Below are 12,680 nucleotides of genomic sequence, written 5' to 3'. Positions count from 1 at the left end.
GGATATTGAACGCCATGATTGTTAGGATTCAGGCATTATGCCAGTCCCTGTCACCTGGCAGGATGCACTAAGGCAGAACCCTGACCAACCCAGGGTTCTACGGCTGGCTGCTTCTTCTGTATGCAGGTGCAAAATGTCCCTTTAAGAGACAAGCTCCACCCATTCCAACTCTCTTCCCACTCTTCTTCTGAAGAGGCAAGCAGGTCTCTCTGTCTCTCTTTCTCTCTTTTCTCTCCCCTCACTCTCCTCCCTTCCCCAGTAAACTTCCTTCCCATGTAAACTGTCTGATGGTGGGTTTGTCTCCTGCCATGGGACCAGTGGCCCCACCTAGCACAGCATACCATTTCAATGATCCTAAACAATGAAAAAGAGTTTAAAGAAAAAATGTTATATCTAAAATAAATGCAAAGGCTAATACAGAACCTCAAAACCTAGGGAGCAGAGCGAAAACAACTATAAAGAGTTTGTAATGACAGAGGTCATGTTAACAAAGGTCTCGAACAATCTAGCAGTGTATGTTAGGGCTCAGGAAAGCAAGAAAAGGCTGACCCCAAAATCAGTAGAGGAAAGAAAAGATAATAATCAGAGCAGAAATAAATAGAATCAAAACTAAAAGAAAAATTAAAAGGTCATTGAAACAAAGGATTAGATTGTTTGTTTGTTTGTTTTATGCTGTTTTGTATTATATTTTGTTTTGTTTTTTAGAGACAGGGTTTCTCTGGATAGTCCTGGCTGTCGCGGAACTCACTTTGTAGACCAGGCTGGCCTCAAACTCACAGAGGTCTGCCTGCTTTCTGCCTCCCAAGTGCTGGGTTAAAGACATGTGCCATCACACCTGGCAAATTGCTTTCTTAAATGTAAATAAAATTGACAAACCTGGATACAGAATAACCAAGAGAAAAATGAAAATTATTAAATCAGAGGTGGAAATGGAGACCTCATGATCAGTACCACAGAAGCGCAAAGGGTCACCTAAGACTGCAGAGATTGCTGTAAAGCCTACCCCGGAGAAATGGATAAACTCCTGAACACACAGCACCGCCAAATGAAGCCAAGGAGAAACAAACAGAGCCTCCAAGCCGATCAACAATAAGTAACGAAAGCAAAATAGGACTCAAAATCTCCCATCTAAAGTTTCTAGGAAACATTTAAACAAGATTCATTACATTTCTTTCAATTAAGGTATTCCCAAAACAGGGACTGGAGAGATGATGGCTCAGAGCTGGCTGCTCTTCCAGAGGTCCTGTGTTCAATTCCCAGCAACCACATGGTGGCTCACAACCATCTGTAATGAGATCTGATGCCCTCTTCTGGCCTGCAGGGACACATGCAGGCAGAATATTATATTCATAATAAATAAATCTTAAAAAAAAAAAAAAAAAAAAAAAGACAGTCCCAAAATAATCAGGTAGCAGTGGTGAACGCCTTTAAGCCCAGCACTCTGGGGGGGGGGGGGGCAGGAGGCTCTCTGTGAGTTCAAGGCCAGCCTGTTCTACAGAACTAGTTTCAGGACAACCAGGACTAAGCAGAGACCCCTGACCTGGCACTGCTCATAACCAACAAGTATTCTAAAAGGGGGTTTGAAGGAGTTGTTGTGATTTAAGTGGGGGCTTCTGTATTTGTCAGGGTTCTTTAGAGGACAGCCAATAGGAAGGATAAATAGATGATAGATAGATAGATAGATAGATAGATAGATAGATAGATAGATAGATAGATAGATAGATAATATATACGATAGATGATAGATAGAGAGATAGATAATGGGCAGACAGATAATATATATATATATGAGAGGATTCATTAAATCAGCTTACTCTGGAATATTAACAACAGTTGACTCACACCTGAGAAACTGAGAACCCCATAGCTGCTCAGTCTACAGAGCTGGGGACCTCAGCAGTCCCAACCTGGCACCAAAACCCTGAATGGCTTCTGAAGAGCCAAGGGTCCTCAGTCAGTGGAGAATGTGGACATGGTAGCACAAGACTTTTATCACAGCACTTGAGAGGCCAAGGCAGACAGATTTCTATGAGTTTGAGGCCAGCCTGGCAATTTACAGAGTGAGTTCCAGGTCAGCCAGAGCTACTTAGTAAGACTTTTTCTTAAAAAATAAAAACCTGAGTCCTCAATGGCAGTTTGGTAAAGTTGATTCAAATATCAGTGCAGGAGTGAGCAACAGCCACAGCAGAGAAAACCAACCCAGCATCCAAACGACGGCCAAGCAAGCAGAAGGCGACTGCACTCCCTCTGCCTTGCCCCTTTCTATGTGAGCTGCTACCGGAAGGTGCCACCACACTTGGGGTGAGCCTTTCCACATCATTAAGACCTCAGGTCAAGTGGTCCACAGTCACCTGTAACTCCACCTCCTGGGCATCTGACACTGCCCATGGCCTCCATGGGCACTCGCACCCATGTGTGCACTTGTTGAACACACACATGCACAGATACACATAAATACATCTTTTTGAATGAACAATTGAGTAAATAAAATAAAGTGGTCGTTTCATCTAACTGAAGTGCAGGCTTTGAAGTGCCCTTAAATCTAGCAATGAGCTGCTCAAACTAGTCATTACTAGAATAGAATGCAGAGACAAGAATAGTAATAGAAACAGCATCATTCAATAAGGGGGTTTTGTAACAAGACTTTCTTTGGACCACCAGCTCCTGAGTAATGACACAGGACTTCTTATTAAGTAGGAAAGGTTGGCCTTAGTTTAGGCTTGTTCCCAACTAACTTAACCTGTTTATATTAACCTACGTTCTGCCACACGGCTCGTTACTGCTCCTCGGTAGTACACGTCTCACTTCCTCTACATCTGGCTAACTGTAACTGAACTTTCTCTTCTGACTTTTGGGGGTTCCCTAGCTCCCCAATAATGATACAGAGACTTGTTATTAATTATGAAAGTTTGGCCTTTAGCTTAGACTTGTTCCCATGTTTGCTGGTGTTCCCCCCCCCCTTACATCAGATTCTTTTCCAGTTCCCCTCTCTCCCCAGAAATCCTGCCTAGTCTCTCCTGCTGAGCTATTGGCCATTCAGCTCTTTATTAAACCAATCAGAAGGCACCTTTCACACAGTGTGATCAAATATCCCGCAACAGCTGGCGAATCTCAGCACAGGTTCTTTCCCAGAGTTTCTTTCTGTCCCTGGAAGTCCCACCTATCCTCCGACCAGAAGGTGCCTTAGGCAGGTGAGGGGGACAGAAACATCTTCGCACAGTGTACAAGAAGATTATCCCAGCAGGATTTTGTAATTTCTCACCCATGCTTGTTCCCACGAACCATTTCTCCCTTGGCAACAGGGTAACATGAGCTCTTCTCCTGTCTTGTAGGTTTTTTTAGGTTAACATTTTAATCAAAGTAGTTTTGTAAGATATAAATAGATTCAGTTAGCATTAACAAATTTCTCAGTCCCCCCATTTTTTTAGTTTGGAAGTTTAAGTAATTTAAGGTTTTCTTTTTGTTAACTGCTGTGTGCTGCATCTCGGGGTGAAAAGTCTTCATCGTTGGTTGTTAAGGACCCTGTTACTGGCACCTCTAACTACTTCTTTTTCCTTTTTTCTTTTTTTTCTGAGATAAAGTCTTGCTGTGTAGCCCCGGCTGGCCTGGATCTTACCATGTAGACCATGTTGGCCTCAAACTTTGAGACAGTCTTCCTACCTCTGCTTCCCCTGTAATGGGAGTGAGGAGCAATGTCATCACATCTGGCTTAATTATTTCTCTTCATAATAAAAGACCTAGAGTGTGGCTGTTTGAGAGTGCATAAAACTGTTGGGTTATGAATCAAGGTAAGGAGGGAGAGTAGTCACATACCTTTAATAAAAATATTTGTATTTCAGTCCCTTGTTTTCATGGATGAGTGATGAATCTCATTAATTATGTAAAGTATAGCCAGATGTGGTATTGTATAGCTTTGATTCCAACACTTGGGAGGCAGAGGCAGGTGGATCTCCATGAGTCTGAAGCCAGCCTGGTCTACAGAGTGAGTTCCAAGATAACCAGGGCTACACAGAGAAACCATGACTGAACAGGAAGGAGAAGGAGACAGAAAACATGGGCCCACCCAAATGACACTATTATGGTAACTAAATATTGTGAAGTATGAGAGAGAGAGAGAGAGAGAGAGAGAGAGAGAGAGAGAGAGAGAGAGAGAGAGAGATTCGTGTCCTGTAGAGGAGGCAGAGCTGAAGGAGCAAAGGCGATGAGGAGTGGCCATGGTGACGTCCAGGCCTGGGCTGCTGCCCATGTCTGCACCCATGACCCTGCTGCAGCCATGGTCTGTGTTGATGTCTATACTCCTGTCACCACCAAAGGCAGAGAGGATAGAGCTGCACAGAATGGGCCCTACCCCTCACCAGCGGCAACACTAGGGAGAATTGGTCCTATACCTCACCTGGGCAGCACAGGTCAACCAGCTGACTATGTTTGATGGGCCATGGCCCTGAGGTCAGGAAAGTGGGTTATTGGTCCTGCCCCCCCCATCTGCCATGTGGAGGTATGAGTGTGAGGGAAAGAAACTGTCTTTGGCCCTTGCCACCTGTATCTAGTGGGGAAGCTGTCCCTGCCCCTCACCAGCTGCAGCACTTGGGAGAGTGGCCCCTGCACCTCACCTGGGCAACACAGCAGACCTGATCCTGATGGTGTGGGTGTCATGTGATATTTTATTGTGTTCTGACAAATAAAGCTTGCCTGGAGTCAGATGAGGAAGCTAGTCACTAGCTGATCAGAGAGGCTTGGAGGACTGAGGACAGAGAGCACACAGGAAATAGTGAGGCAGGGCTGAAAGGATCTCGGGCCTTTTGGGATGGAGGAACAGTAAAGGTAGGGAGTGTCTGTGGCTGCTCCCTATTCTCTGACCTTTCAGGATCTTACCCCAATATCTGACTCCCAGTTTTTTATTGATAAAGGTTAATTAGATTAACACTTCATCTGGCGCCCAACATGGGGCCAGAATGTCCACATAAAACCTGACAAAGCTAAAGAAGAATTCTAGACACAAAAACAAAGTCAAACTTGACTTCTTGGTAACCACTTTTTCTCCAGTGGGCTCCTTTGAACGAGTCAGTCTGCCACACAGGAAGCAAGACATGTTAGAGAACAGGTAAAGCCACGAGCAACATGGCAATACATAGATTAATAAAAATGGGTTAATTTGGGGCTGGAGGGGTGGCTCAGCAGTTAAGAGCATTGCCTGCTCTTCCAAAGGTCCTGAGTTCAATTCCTAGCAACCACATGGTGGCTCACAACCATCTGTAAAGAGGTCTGGTGCCCTCTTCTGGCCTGCAGGCATACACACAACAGAATATTGTATACATAATAAATAAATAAATAAATAAATAAATAAATAAATAAATATTTTTTTAAAAAAATGGGTTAATTTAAATGTAAGAGTTAGCCAGTAACAAGCCTGAGCTATCGACTGAGCATTTATAATTAATATAAGCCTCCATGTGGTAATTTGGGAAGCAGCTGTCAGTAATTTAGGAACAGGCAGTCAGGACAGGAAACATCTGTTTACATGTGGGTGAGCAGGTCTTGGGGGTATGAAAGCAGGAGAACCAGCCCCGACCCTTGCTCCTTGCTGTATGGAGTGAACTAGCCAGGGCAGTGCTAGAGAGCTCTCCCTAGTGGTGAGGATGGAAGAGAGCTGGTGGGCTGACCAACCCTGCAATCACCCAGGCCCAGAACTAGGGCTATTAGTTGGCCCACACCAACACCCATCCCATCTATGATCTTTTGGAGCATATGAAGGGTCTGGTCCTTCTAAACCAAAACTGCAGGATCTCCATGACCCAAGGCAACAACGGGATATCTAAGAAGAGGCCCAGTGAGGGCCCAGTATAGAGTAGCAGAAACCAGAGGCCTAGAACCAGACCAATGACTCTGCAATGGTCACTTACAAGTAAAGATGCACAAACTGAAGGGTATACCGTGTGGCTCACTGTGTCACAGTACAGTTTCCATGATGAGATTTTTCTTTCTTTTTTTCTCCCTTCTTTTTTCTTCTCTTAAATTTTATGTTATTTGAGAGAGAGAGGTTGCAAGGGCAGAGGGTGAATACAAAGGGACAGGGAGATGATCGGGATCAAGATGCATGATGGGAAATCCACAAAGAATAAATAAAAAGTTTTTTAAAAATCATGTTCTCAAGCCCAAAATAATGCCACTAGTCATCATATATATTTTGTTTATATACACTTAGTTACATTTATTTTTATACATTGCTATAATGACAGTCCATATGCCAATGATGAACTTGCTGAATATTCAAAACTAAGAAGAAAAAACCCTGGTGGAAGAAGTTAAGAGCACTGGCTGCTCTTCCAGAAGACCCAGGTTCGATTCCCAGAGCTCACATGGTGTCTCACAACCATCTACAACTCCAGTTCCAAGGATCTGACACACTCTTCTGAACTAGGTGGGCACTGTATGCATATGGTACACAGACATACATGCGGGCAAAACACTCATATACATAAAATAAGTAAATTAAATTTATGACAAAGAAATAATCATGAAGCTGTCCCAAATAGAAAAACAATGACTATTCAAAGTATGTTTTGCCTTTGTGTGACAGTTACTGTATTTGTTCATCATAAAAGTAGAAATTTAGTGTTCGGTACAGTTTTCAATAAAAGGTAATTTGACAAGATGGCAGGTAAGGTCACCTACCTCTAATTGTAATGACCTGTGTTCAATTTCTAGAGCCCACATGATGGAAGGAGAAAACTGATCCTGCTATAGTTCTCTGCCCTTCCCAGCATGCATGCTGTATGCTTGCGCACGCGCACACACACACACAGAGACAGACACAAAGACCAGAATAAGTGAAAAAAAGAAAGGAGGAAAACAAAGGACACAAAAAAATGGAAAGATAACCCATGTTCACATATCAAAAGAATTAATGATGCTAAAAGAACCACACTGCCCAAAGTTGCCTATAGATCAATGCAATTCCTATCTAAATACCAATGACTTTCTCCACAGAAATAGGAAAAAATTATTGAAATTCCTACAATGGGGCTGGATAGCTGGCTCATTAGTTAAGAGCACTTGTAGCTCTTGCAAAGGACCTGAGATCTGCTCCCAGAACCCACACGGGGTTCACAACCATCATAAGCTGAGTTCCCGGAGATCCAATGACTCTTGTGACCTCTGCAGGCACCAGGTACACACATGATACACAGATGCAAAGCAGGCAAAACATGCACAAACTTGAAATAAAATTTTACACTATTTCCTTAAAAACGTGCAGAAGTACAAAAGAGCCAGAATCGCCAGTGCAATCCTGAGGAGGAGGAGGAGGAGGAGGAAGAGGAGGAGGAGGAGGAGGAGGAGGAGGAGGAGGAAGGGTGAGAACAAAAATAGGAATTATCTCTTTGAGCAGGGCACAGTGGCACAGGCCTGGAATCTCAGCCTTGGGAAGTAGAGGCAGAAGGACCAGCAGTTTGAGATCTTCCACAACTACACAGAGAGTTTGAGGCCAGCTCTCACTCTGATCTGGGTAAAAGGGTTGCTTGAGTTCACATGGACTAGCGAAAGCAGGAGTTGTATTTTAGCAGAAAGGAGCAGTGGCTGGGTGCAGCTTCCTCAAGGCCATCCATTCTTTCAGTATTCGGCTTAGCAGGACTGCGGTGAGAGCAGTCCCAGGCAACCACAGAAGAGCTGAGCAACGCGGCTGAGCACATGGTTGACAGTCCTCAGCCCAAGGCTGTCAAGCATAAGGACCTGAGCCAGGCATAGTGGCACATGCCCTAATCCCAGCACTCTGGAGGCAGAGTCAGGTGGATCTTTGTGGGTTTGAGGCCAGTCTGGCCTACAGAGCGAGTTCCACGACAGCCAGAACTACACAGAGAAACTCTGTCTCAAAAAAAAAAAAAAAAAAAAAAGACGACACTGCAGCCTCTTATGAAAGCAGAGCAGAACAGCTCCAACCGCAGTTAGCGGGACTTGTTTGTCATCGTTAACAGTGCCTAGATGGTTCCAGAGCCCTGCCCCCAGGGAGCACCTCTGATCCTCTGGCACCACAAAGGCCCTGTGCAACCCAGATAAGAGGAAGCCACACCCACAAAGAGATGCTAAGCCTCCAGGATGATGCTCTGGATGTGGGTTTAGTCACAGTGGGAAGGGGAGGGTCCAGGAAAGAGTGAGCTCTGGATAATTCTACCTGGGTGAGCAAAAACACTTCTATTTGGTACACGTGTGACGCTGGGACTCCAGACTCGGGCCCTTGCACATGTTAAACAAGTGCTCTGTGTTGAGTTGCTCCCTAACACCAGACCCCAGAGGCATTCTTATTCGTGTTAGGGGAGGGGTAAAGAAATTTTTAATTTTCTTCTTTCTATTCTTTTGGGCATTACAAGTTTTTCACAAGAAAGAAAAATTGTATGTGTAGAGTTTTATTGCTGCGGATGTTGCTGTAGCCTGCTAAAAATAAGGAAATCTTAGAAACCTGAATAGATGAGACATGAACCACACAGGCCTAGCCAGGAGCACAGCCTGGAGGCTGTGGGATCCCCGCTTACCCAGGGACTGTGGCCCCACCTAGAGGAGAAATCAGCTGCCCTGAAGATGGAAGAAATGAAAACTTCTGATGTCCAAGGCACTACGATAAAGGAGTGAGGGGACTCACAGTGGCTGAGGCCCCAACCAGGGCCAGAGAACTCACAAACACAGGAACATAGGTTCCAGGCAGTTATAACCTCAGGGGCCTCTCCGCTCCAACTGCAGAAGGTTGAAGAAGCTGGCCCTGGAGAACCAGAGCTCAGCCAATGAGAGTTCCGTGTATATTCAGTCCCCATACTGAAAGCAGAAGTGGGCAGAAGCTGTGAAGAAAGCAAACGGCCCCTAGGGGCCTGGAGCGAGAGCCTGTCTAGTGGGAGGGACAGGGGCCAGTCTGCAGAGGGGGAGAGGCGTGTGGCAAAGAGGAGTATCACCCTCTGCCTTGACTCTGAGCCAGTGCGTCTTCTGCTACCTTAGAAGTGCTGAAGAGCCAGCCACAGGACATGTTGGTGGCCTCTGTCCCAGCTGGTATGACACTTGTCCTGCTGAAAACAATCCGGTGTGCCTCAGTTTCCCTCTCCATCCCTAAACCCATCTGAATCTCTCCAGACCAAAGGCCAATCCTTACTGTGTTTGTTGATCTTGACCAACCAGCCACGACCACAGCGCTGGCCAGGGGTCTCTTCCTTTCCCCCATGATCCATCCTTCCTCCCACAGTCCCAGGAGCCCCAGTTTCAGCAAGTGTCACCCTAGCCCAGGATTTACCAGCCCTCCATCTTCTGTGCACATGAACGTCTGCTAAGTATCAACTGACATGGTTAATAGTCACAATTTCACAACTGTGGAATTATGATTTATTATAAAAATGCACACATTCAAGTTTTAATATCATGATGTTTATATCTAATCATTAGGCCTGATTTTGATTAACATCTTGTAAAATGCCAAAAGCACTAATTAAATGGAAACTACATTTATCTTGTAAAGAAAACATGATGGTTTCTAACAGGGATGGAAAATGATATCACACTCAAACAAAAGAGGCTGTAAAGGCAACTATGAGATATTATATTGGTCTCTGGTTGCAGCCGGGCCCTGCCTCTGAGAGATTCGGAGCTGCAAACCTGAATCTCTACTAGAAACGGAAGGAGAAGGTGCTAAAGACACCATGGACAAAAAGGAGCCTCCCTCACCACTTCAGAGGAATGGAGGACCACAAATAGGCATTCCTGTACTCTCCCCCACTCCTCAGGGAGGGTGCAGCGCCAGGGCCATTGCCCACATTTATAAGGAACTCACAGGCAACCATCACTCAGCTGAGCATCTTCTCCTCCAGGAAGCCCTCTCCAACCACTAGGACCAGGCAGGGGGCACACAAGGCCATAGGTTGCCTGTGGTACAGAGGTGCCCCTCCCTTAAAGTGAAGTTGGCCTGCATTTCCATGCCCAAGGCCCTGGGACCCTGGGCGCCTCCTGCCTCTGAGATAGGCCCTTAGGGCTGTACTTAGGGGGGCCCTGGGAGCCCCCTGCCTCTGAGATAGGCCCTTGGGGCTGTACTTAGGGGGGCCCTGGGAGCCCCCTGCCTCTGAGATAGGCCCTCGGGGCTGTACTTAGAGGATAAGCCAGGCTATTTTCATCGTTTCCTTCCTCTACTAAAGCAGCGGCCACCACTGCCGGTTCCCACAGCTCACACACCACCACAGCCTTGACCAGGATGCCACCAACTCGCAGAAGGTGTGCCCCACCCAAGGCCTCACAGGTAAGTGGTTTCCTTAGTTCCAGCATGACCTCCTACCTGGTGCCCACTCCAGACGAGCTGGCAGAACGGGAGGGGACACTGTGCCTCTTCCTTGACCCTCTCCACAAAAAGATGGACTGTGGGAGAACATTTGCTCTGCGATGTCAACCAGCAACTTGGCTGAATCAGGAGTCGTGTGTCAATCAATGGGCACTCCCTGAAGCCTCCTGTGAGTTAGACCCTGGTAGGAGAGCAAATGCTTGAGGGGGAAACAGTCCCTAGTCCTGAGCTGGGAGGGAAGGCGGGAAATGAGGCAGAACCAGACGGTCCTGAGACATTTTCCTGACTCTACCGTGGACTTCTGGGCGACCCTGGGCAAGTGCTTCCCCTCTCTCAGCTCTGGCCATTGGCCTAGATGAGTGGCTTTAGACAGGTCCCTCTGAGGTCCCCACTGAGCTGCCAGCTGGAAAGCCCTGCAGGTTTTTTGAATCAGGCATCATGAGAGACGGCCAAGGTGTAGAATGTATACCATGGCCTGACTCCAGGCTCAGCAAGGGACTAGGTCCGGAAGGTCCCTTCCTAGCCTCTGTGGCCAGGGACTAAGACTGGAGTCCCTCAGCAGTCACCCGCTCCCCTATCTGAGCAGGGGCTGGGTCTCTGCCAGAGACCAGGAAGACCTGTCCCTCGCTACCACACTTCCTGGGCTGCATGGTGAGTTCCAACCTAAGCTAGAGCACAGAGCTCCTGCGCCCTCCAGAGGCCTGGAGAGAAGGGACACACCTTTGTCCAGCACAGGTATCCTGATGTAGGCTGACAGGCCCCAATGTCATTGCTCTCTGCCTACAGCTGGCCTGCCGGATGACTACCTGGGGGCTCCTGTTTCTGCTCTGGCCCGTGGCCACAGCCACCCAGGCCTGCCCAAGGCCCTGCACCTGCCAGGCCTTGGAAACCATGGGGTTAAAGGTGAACTGCGAGGGGCGGGGCCTCACAGCCCTGCCTGTGCTGCCAGCTCACACTCGCCAACTCTTCCTGGCCAACAACAGCCTGCGTTCAGTACCACCAGGTGCCTTCGACCACATGCCTCAGCTGTGGAACCTCGATGTGACACACAACCCCTGGCACTGTGACTGCGGCCTCACCTACCTGCGCCTCTGGCTGGAGGACCACATGCCAGAGGCCCTGCTGCACATCTACTGTGCCAGCCCTGACTTGGCCACCAAGCGTCCACTGGGCCAGCTGACAGGCTATGAGCTGGGCAGCTGCGGCTGGAAGCTGCCACCATCCTGGGCCTATTCAGGGATCTGGTGGGATGTGGCACTGGTAGCTGTGGCCATACTGGGCCTGGGCCTGCTGGCTGGCTTGCTGAGCACATTCACAGAGCCTCTGAATTGAGCCTAGCCCATGACACCAGGCTGGAAGTCCAGACCTAAGCCGGGTGCCCAGAAACACCGGCCCAAGTCAGTCCATGCCATGTAAAGCCCACACAGGAGGAGCTGCTGAGGTCACTCAGTGGAAAATGACACTTGCTGCAAAGTCTGAAGACCTGAGTTCAATTCCCAGGACCCATAACATAGGAGAGAACCGAATTTTACCTTCACACTCATTCTGTTGATGCATGGCAAATAAATAAATAAATGCAATTTTAAAAATCAACAATGAACCCACTGAATAACCTTTTTGTATGAGCTCAACATAGTAATTTTCTTAAATCTGGCTTCTTCTAGAAACCTGCATTCATTTTATTTGAACCTGGTTTGAGGCTTCTCTCTCTCCTAAAGTTTCCCACCCAGTCACCTCAATTCCATAATCTCTGAGTAGCCTGAGCCAGGTCCTGGGACCAGCTCTCATGGCTTCTGCCAGCAGCCTCACATGACCCAGCTGACTGGGCACAGGACTGCAGGCTCCATCGAAAGTCTCCTGGACACAGCAGTGGTAGGGCAGAGTGAACTGAAGACCCAGGGGAGAGGGAGCATCGTCATGGTGCTCTCCCAGTGGCCTGGGACCTCTGTTCCAGCATGGGAGGCCTGGGGGCTCCCTGCATCTCCTCTGACCTCCTCACTCTTCTTCTCTACCTGCTCCTTCAGTGCAAAGGAGAAGACAACTCTTCCCCACGTGCTGGCACCAGCAGCTTCCCAATTCTGGGTCCCATCCTGTCCTAAGCAGTATCAGAGTCTTACCCTGGATATATATATATATATATCATGGAAGTTCCATAGTTACCTGTGAGCTAGGAGCTGTGCCAACCAGGGTGGGCCTACGAGTCAGAGGTTCCACTAGGAAGGCCAAGAGGGCCGACTGCCCTGTATGACACCGGCCTGCAGGACTCAGTAAAGAGTAGGAGCCAGAAGTCCAGGAGGGAAGACAATGGGGAGGGTTGGGGACTGGGGTATCTAGATAACTTGGGCTTCACTTGTAGGCCTATATGTCTACATGGTGAGAC

The 12,680-nt window shown here is 47.6% G+C and overlaps 1 protein-coding gene across 1 annotated transcript; it reads left to right on the top strand.

Moving 5' to 3' along the window:
• Positions 1 to 10,206: 10,206 nt before the first annotated feature.
• Gp9 (glycoprotein IX platelet) lies at positions 10,207 to 11,853 on the top strand. Its single transcript, XM_057789129.1, has 2 exons — positions 10,207 to 10,261; positions 11,087 to 11,853. Exons 1-2 carry the CDS (start codon positions 10,217 to 10,219, stop codon positions 11,630 to 11,632), a joined length of 591 nt encoding a protein of 196 aa, XP_057645112.1. The 5' UTR covers positions 10,207 to 10,216; the 3' UTR covers positions 11,633 to 11,853.
• The last annotated feature ends 827 nt before the right edge of the window (positions 11,854 to 12,680 follow it).

The sequence above is a fragment of the Chionomys nivalis genome, chromosome 1 (assembly GCF_950005125.1).
Source record: "Chionomys nivalis chromosome 1, mChiNiv1.1, whole genome shotgun sequence".
Lineage (NCBI taxonomy): Eukaryota > Metazoa > Chordata > Mammalia > Rodentia > Cricetidae > Chionomys > Chionomys nivalis.
Note: the sequence above shows the minus strand (reverse complement) of the source record. Positions and strands in the feature narration are given on the sequence as shown.

Coding starts and splice junctions, on each gene's coding strand:
- Gp9 (XM_057789129.1), top strand. CDS start 10,217: ATGCCACCAACTCGCAGAAGGTGTGCCCCACCCAAGGCCTCACAG. Junction 10,262..11,086: donor CCCCACCCAAGGCCTCACAG/GTAAGTGGTTTC, acceptor CTCTGCCTACAG/CTGGCCTGCCGGATGACTAC.